Source organism: Oryzias melastigma, linkage group LG18, assembly GCF_002922805.2.
Source record: "Oryzias melastigma strain HK-1 linkage group LG18, ASM292280v2, whole genome shotgun sequence".
NCBI classification, from domain to species: domain Eukaryota; kingdom Metazoa; phylum Chordata; class Actinopteri; order Beloniformes; family Adrianichthyidae; genus Oryzias; species Oryzias melastigma.
Window position 1 is genome coordinate 5,746,346 of NC_050529.1, and position 7,825 is coordinate 5,754,170.

General features: G+C 42.2%; 1 protein-coding gene across 1 annotated transcript in view; it reads left to right on the top strand.

Annotated features, from left to right (window-relative positions):
- Nucleotides 1-7,484, top strand: part of LOC112155985 (zinc finger protein 638) — a gene marked incomplete in the record, with an annotated part of 21,966 nt that extends 14,482 nt beyond the window's left edge. Inside the window, 16 exon segments of the mRNA XM_036216881.1 lie at nt 659-808; nt 884-918; nt 988-1,152; nt 1,228-1,362; nt 1,521-1,559; nt 1,629-1,769; nt 1,902-1,987; nt 2,054-2,077; nt 2,168-2,325; nt 3,340-3,361; nt 3,668-3,759; nt 3,908-3,942; nt 4,054-5,451; nt 5,531-5,573; nt 7,037-7,158; nt 7,235-7,484. Coding sequence (XP_036072774.1) covers nt 659-808; nt 884-918; nt 988-1,152; nt 1,228-1,362; nt 1,521-1,559; nt 1,629-1,769; nt 1,902-1,987; nt 2,054-2,077; nt 2,168-2,325; nt 3,340-3,361; nt 3,668-3,759; nt 3,908-3,942; nt 4,054-5,451; nt 5,531-5,573; nt 7,037-7,158; nt 7,235-7,291 — 2,702 coding nt within the window.
- Between the last annotated feature and the right edge of the window lie 341 nt (nt 7,485-7,825).

Genomic DNA, 7,825 nt, shown 5'->3' on the forward strand with positions numbered 1-7,825 from the left:
ATTCAAATTTCAAACTCTTGCGTTATCTCCAAGTTTCTTTGGTCTCTGGTGCTTTTGAAAAAGCTGAGCAGACGGTGGAAACCACTCACCTTCAAGAATTTTCTGACAGTGACATGATGATGTCAAATGATGTCACACTATGATGTCAAATGACATCACACAATGAGATCCACTTAGACATGGTTTGCTAGTTATGGGAGCAGTGACATCATAGACTTCTGTGTGATGTCACATGATGACATCATCTAACATGGATTTATTTTATTTATTTATTGTTGCTTAAAATAAGCTGAAAGTGAACAACATTTGTTGTTGCTTAAAATGTTTTTTCACATTAAAAAAAAAACTCTGCTCCTTTGAACAAATCTGATTCCCGCTCCACGTGTTGTCATGTTTCTGTTGTCATGTTTCTGTTGTCATGGAAACATGACAACAGAAACATGACAACAAACCCCTGAGCAGGTGTATTATTTCTCTCTTTGGTTGAATTCAAGGAATTCTTGTTCCTCTGGACATTGAATTAGTCTGGTTTTTGTCCATCAATAAGGTCCAACTCATCAAGACTCATTTTTGGATGAGATTCTTATCAGATTATCTCAGTAATCAGATGAATATTTAAACGGTTTTGACTAAATTTATCCATTTTCCTTCTGATCAGCATCAGAACTGGCTGCTAAAGCTTTCCCTGGACCGGTCATCCCAAACGGGAGCAGAGACGTCCCTCGTGGCAGTACGCCACCCTTTTGGGTCACCATGACAACCAGTCCCTTTATTTTCCCAACCAACTGGCCTTGGTTTGTAATTCCAGGTGAGAACAGACGCTGTTATTCTGTCACCTGAAGGGGAAAAACCCAGATGGACTCTGTGGTCTGTTTTCTGGTAGATTACCTGACGGTGGAAGGGATGAAGGATGTCCAGGTAAACGGGGTTCTGCTCAAACGCTGAAGGTGTAAGTTCCAGTAGTCCTGAAGTCTCTGTTCCGCGTAGAGCGCTCCATCTCCACGTTTCACCTCCTCCACCGTCATGCTGACGGGTTTGCCTCAAGGGAACTTGACGCACCGGGACGTCGCCCAGCTGGTCTGGCCTTTTCTCCCCCAACAGACTCTACGCTCTTTGTTCTACAACGTGACGGTCCTCCCCCTGCAGAGACGGGTGACCATCTCCACATCCATGGAAACAAAAGTGTCTTTCTGGATTTATGTGGTTTTTATTTCTCCAAACCTGCAGGCTTTTGTGCATTTCAACGACCGGGACTCGTGCTGCCGGTTTCTTCTGAGCCACATCTCAAACCGGGTTTCCGTCAGAGGCTGCGTCCTCGGCGTCCATTTGGTTTTAGAGGACATGGAGCCTGCGTATAATGAGGTAATGAAGTTCTGATTTGATGCTGGAGTACATTTATGTGTGAATAAATCTGGTGATTTTCTAAAATCCAAATCGGATTATGCAAACCTCATAAAAACCCCATTTTCCTTAAACTGGTTCCATCTTAAGTGAAGGTTTCAATCTTTTTGTCTCTACAGGAGATCATGTACCAAACTTTAATGAAGCGGAGCAACTCAGTAAGTCATTTTCTTCTTTTTTTATGTCTTCGGTCGGTGAAAGCTGCTGCTTTAACGTCTTTTTTTCAGCGGGTTCCAGATCTGGAGTCCCTGGAGGAGCGGCTGCTCTGCGTGGAGATCTGGGAGGCGTCCGTGAGCCTCGTCATGACAGTCATGGAAGCTGTGGCATCAACGGCGTCCTTTGAGGGTTTCCTGCCTCTTGCCAACAGGGTACGACCATAAAAGTGACTGATATTTGAGGTTTAGATCAGTGAGTATGTCTGGTGATCTTAGTAACAGAATCACACAGAGATTCTCAAAAGTCATTCTGGTGATTTTCATTTCTCTGCTTTGCTTTGTCAGATCTGCATCGAATTGACTGAACGCAGAGATGTAACCAGAGTGGTGCAGAAAATCTCTGCCAACATTTCATCCATGAAACAAATCTGGTGTGTTTATGTCTATATTCATAGAGCGACTCTCGTACTTTATCTGACTTTATCTTTCTAACCCAGGATCAAAGTGAAGAGCGTCTCCTCGTGAGTTTTGACTTTCATTATATGATCTTTAATGTACATTTAAGACACACAAGAAGTCATTTAGTACATTTAAAATAACTTTACTTTCAGTTTGAAAAGCTTTAAACGACGTCTACAGAATTCATGGAGTGACCTCATTAATATTGAGCTGAACTGCAGCAGCAGAACCGCAGATCCAAACATCGACATCAGAGTTCTAGAAGAGGAGGAGGAGGCTGAAGGAGAGGAGATGAAGAAGACTGATGACGGTGACTGTGTTTCATTAACTTCTTCATCAGAAAATTCTATATAGTGTTACCTTATTTATTGTAGGAGTTAGTTTCTAAAAAAGAATCTACATCAAACAAAATCTGCAAATTTTACGATAATGTTTTAATAAGGAGAGAACTGGATTTGTGTGTGTGTGTGTAATGCTTGATTTGTAACTGATACTATGTAGTTTTGGTGTATCTGTGTGTACTTGCAAATATGAACTCACATGTACAAATATTATTTAAAAAAATACTTATAATTTACACACGCACAACATTACATTTCAGCAGCTTGAAACTAACTAGGGACACAAATCTTTAAAACGTACGTACCAATTGCCAAACACACACACACACACACACTTGCATTTGCACTTAAATCTGATCTGAGACTCCAAGATTCTTGTGTAAATGATGCGTTCAAATGCTGCTAGAATGCTGAGTCATCAATTTTCTTACCAGCTGCTTTAAAATTTTAATTTCTATAGAACTATTGACATTTTCCCCCTTTCTTAAACAGATATTTCATAATAGTTGATACAAAAAAGTCTAAATATACGTTTTTGAAACATTTAATAGTAAAGTTTCTCTATTCTCATCGCTCCCTCGCGGCTCCGCCTCCTTTGCCATTGTCTTTTGCATGGAGCTCTTCCCTGGAGCGCTGGCTCCCAGTCACAGCAATAGTACGAGGTCCTGGATATTGAGAGGAACCAGTTGAGGTTTCTCTGGAATTTTGTCCGGATGCCTCCTGGACGCCTCCTTGGGGAGGTGTTCTGGGCATGTCCCACTGGGTGTAGGTCCCGAGGAAGACCTAGGAGACGCTGGAGAGACTACGTCTCTCAGCTGGCCTGGGAACACCACAGGGTCCCCCTAGAGGAGCTGGAGGAAGTGGCCAGGGAGAGGGAAAGCTTGTTTATCTTTGCTTAGACTTCTGCCTCCTCGATCCGGATGATTGGAAGAAGATTGATAAATGGACGATTAAATTAAGTTTCCATATTTTCTCAATTTAAGATTCCAAAGCTGTTTTGAAGACCAATTCAATTCAATTCAATTCAATTTTATTTATATAGCCCAAAATCACAAAGAGATTTGCCTCATTGGGCTTCAAAATATAAACAATTGTTAAAAACTAAACAGACTACATAAACTGGTTATCCCTGCCCTTAGACCCTCCCTCCCGGTAAGGAAAAACTCCTAAAAAAACCTGAGTCAGGAAAAAAGAAGAAACCTTAGGGATTCCCACATGAGGGAGAGATCCTATCCCAGGACGGACAGGCGATACCAGAACAGTTAAAGAAAAATTAGCTTCTACAACTACGAATCTAAGAGTTCAAGAGACCACACTGACCCACGCATCGGACCCCCCAGCTCCGGTTCCATTCCAGACCGTTGCTGAACAGGTTGAAAAGTTCCTCCATCAAGACCAAATCAGTAAGACCACTAAAAGATCCGAATCTGTTAAGATTTACTGTTGTCGTCAGTTATTTGGAAAAATAACAGAAACTAAGAAATGCAGCAATTTTGTGTCACTAAATTCTTCTCTAATTCTTCTTCTTTTGTCTCTTGCTCACCAATGCAGCGTGTCTGAAGATGGAAGCTGTCCTGTCATCCAGAGTATGTTCCTTTGCAGACTTTTGTGTTGATTAATATTCAAATGAAGTTCTTGCACAATAACAGATCCAAATGGAGACGAACGAAAATGATAAAACAGTCAAATGTTTACAGAAAAACGGCTCAAAAAAGGAAGACTATGCTGAACCTGAGAGAAGCCAGACATCTCTGAAGGAGGACTATCGTTTTTCAGATATTTCTGAAGATGAAGAGGTCTGCTCAGAGGAGCACAGTGGGAGGAAGGTGGATGTTTCTGTCCAAAAACAAGACACAGTCACTGAAAGCCAAAGATTCATCGCTGATGACGACACTTTTCTGATGGAAAATGAAGGTTCTTCATCAAAAGCGTCTGAGGAGGATCTGTCTCAAGCTTTCAACTGTTCAGACAAGTCAGCAGAAGAGTCGACTGGTAAAACCCAACAGTCTGAGGTCGATACATCCAGAGTCAGAGAAGATTCAGGGATGCTTATGGGCAAACCTTCCTGGAAATTCTGCACAGACCAGAATGTTCAAGGCCAAAGTGACGTGGTCTTTAAGAAGTTAGAATCAGTTGAAGAAACCAAAAGAAGTGAATGTCAGAAACTCAAAGCTTCCAGTAGTTTTAGTTCTAAAGAAAACACGAAGAATAAAGAAGAGATGAATGTATTCCAGGTCAAGGATCCTACGGAGGATCAGATAACCTCCAAAGAGTCGGATGCTTTTGTGGACCAAGATGAGACGAGACTCAAATCTATTAGAGATCCTAACAAAGAAAACTATCAGCTAAATACTCCAACAACATGTTGTACAAGAGAAATTAGCAACAAGACAACTTGTAAAGAAGTAGACGATGAAACGGAAAAAAACTCAAATATGGAAAACATAGATACTAGACATTTTACTGCATCCATGAAGGACGACTTGTCCAGTAAACTAGACGAAGAAAGACCATGTTGTCTTGATTCCAAGACAATGAGCTCAAGAATGACACCAGTTGTACCAATAAATGACAAAGTTCTTGAGAAAGAGACTGTGGATTCCATCAGAGACGATCAAGGTCAAGAGGAGGCGACTAAAGAAACGTCGACTGCAAAGAAGGAAAGCAGAGAATCGAGAATGGAGAGAAACAAAGACCCAACTAGAATTGAAAACCCAGAAACTCATGACTTCTCAACTGCAGAAATATCGGAAACGGAGAGTTTGTGTCCAGAAGAAGCTTATAAAGAATTGGAGAGTGGGGGATCTAAAGGAGATGAGTTGGAGGGTCACTCCAGAAGAGAGACCCATAAACCGCCAGTTAAAAGAAAAATCCTCCTGAAAGTGGAGGAGTCAAAGAGAAAAGTCTCTAGATTCTGTGAAAAAGAAAGTCAGGACAGAAGAGAAAAGGGGTTAGTTGGTACAATCCAAAGGATTCCTGAAGAACTCTGGGGAGAAGAAGCAGGAAGAGGAGGAACGGCAGATGGAGCATGGAATGATGGGATTGTGGATCTACAGAAGCTCGAAGAAAAGGAAAACCACAAGGAAATGTTGAAGGTGCTCGATGAGAAGACTCTTCACGTTCATTCATTAATATTCAAACGTTGGTCCATTCTAACCACAAATATGTCTGCAGATAAATGCAGAAGATGAGGACGATGAAGACCAGAAAATAGAAGGTAAAAGTTTAATTCGAGCTTTGAGAAATACTTTCTTTGGTGCGAAGGTAGAGTGGTCGACCTCTTATTGGAGGATCACAGGTTTGGTTCCCGCCTTATAGACACAGAACCCCACATTGTTCCTGATGGTTGTAGTCTGGCGCCATTGTTTTTGTGCGGTAGGGGCGTCAAGTTCCAATGTTAAGTCAATGTACAGATGCCATCTTAGGTTGCTGTGATTCCATCATCGGGCGCGGCGCCTCACTGCAGCAGCAGTCAGCTTTGAGCCCATTACATTTTCAGTGACTTGGAAAAAAAAATCCTACATGGCTGCTCGATGTTGGAATTTTTGTCCCAAAGTTTCTTCCATTTTCTTAACCTTCTGGGGATGTGGGTTTGCCGGAGACTCTACAAGTAACTTTTGGGCAAAGGCGAGATACACCCAGGACAGGTTGGCAGCCCATCTTGGAGCCTATGGAGCTGGCACTACCGAGCTAGTACGCTAGCCATCCGCCCAATGGACAGTGTAGCGAGCTAGTGAGTGCTCCTGCCTAGGGTCTGGCAAAGCTAGGGAGCTCTGCCACCCAATGTCAGGCAAAGCTCACAAGCTCTGCCTCCCAGGGTTTGGCAGAGCTTGTGAGCTCCATCGCCCAGTCTGACAAAGCTCGGAAAGTTGCCACCCAGAGTCCTGCAAGTTAGCGAACCCGCTACCCAGGATCCAGCAGAGCTAGCGAGACACGAGTCTAAGGGTCTGGCAAAGCTAGAAGGGTTTCTTTCCAGGGTCCGCCACCCAGTGTCCAGCAGAACTATCAAGCTTTGCCACCAAGAGTCCGGCAGGGTGCTGCTGCAGGAGTGAGGAGGCTTTGAATGATCTGGTGAATATTACACGGCGATGTGCTTACCGGAGCCTATGTAGATCTCTCCAAAACATGTGAACCCAAGCTACTCGCTCAACATCATCCATGGCGGCCAGGACATTTTAGGACAGGCATCCAGCAGTAAATGTGTGCCAGGAGGGGCGGCAGACACAAATTTGATGCGCAGATCGCGTCCAAATTTGCTGTAATTGCAGCATAAGAGGATAGTAAAGCGCTAAATAAGTGAATGCCATTTATCATTCTAATACAGAACAGGTGTGAACATTTCACAGAAGAGAAACTCTGGGGTTGACGGCTTAGAGAGAAAAAAGGATGCCACCAATTTAACAAGAAAAATCAATTTTACTCTTTTTCTTTTTTTTTAACAAGATCTAAAGTGGGAGGGGCCTATTGACCTAAAGACAGTTTGCTCCACCCACCTCTACAACAGTCTGAAATTTGTGTAACAAATGTGTCACTTTAGCTCTTAATCGCTACAATAGAATCACACCAAGTTGGATTTCCTGTTGTCTGCTGCTGTTATTGACCTTAAACTCCCACAATGCAACAGTTCCCACTGTGAAACTCCAACAACTTCATCCGTTTGTTGGATCTGTTTCTCTTCAGGTCAGGAGTTCGTGGTGCGTTCTCTTGGGTTTTTCTGCAGCCTCTGCTCCGTTTTCTTTCTGAAGGAGAACGCCTCCGACGACCTTCACTGCTGCACTGAAGGTCACTACAACAACCTCCAGGTACGCACGAAACTCAACACAAAACATCAGCGAGGAGGAGGCGGCCTCTGTGAGGCTGTCTGCCGTCTTTCCACAGAAACATTACTGGAAGCTGCAGCAGCAGCGACGACGACTGGAACCGCCGCCTGACTGATGGAGCCTCAAACAGCTGCTGCTGCAACCAAAGAAAATCATTCAGTTCCTCTTGATTTCAATGGTTTTCAGAAGAAAAAGTTAAAAAGTTGAATTTGTTTTTCAGGTTTACACTTTTGTTTCCGTTTCTACGTTTAATTGTGAAAATAATTCAGAGAGAATGAACACAATAAATGTAAAGTTTTCTCTCATAATTGTACTCGTATTTATTTTCTATACACTACTATAGATATTTATGTACTTTTTAGATGAGAAAAAATCTCCTCCATGAACTTTTGTTTAAAGTTTTTAATAGAAGAAATGTTTTATACTAAAATGAAATGATGAAGGACCCTTTGATATTTGGCTAAAAGAGGAAAAAATTACAGACTTTTAGGATTAATTTGCCATTTAATGCAAATATTCTGCCTTTAATCAGTTAAATGTATTGTTCACATGTCTAATTGTTTTTTTTTCATGTTTGATCTGGGTAACTAAAAACAGAACCAGACAGGCTTTGGTTCAGATGGGTTCTTTGATCATGAGCTGCTTCAGG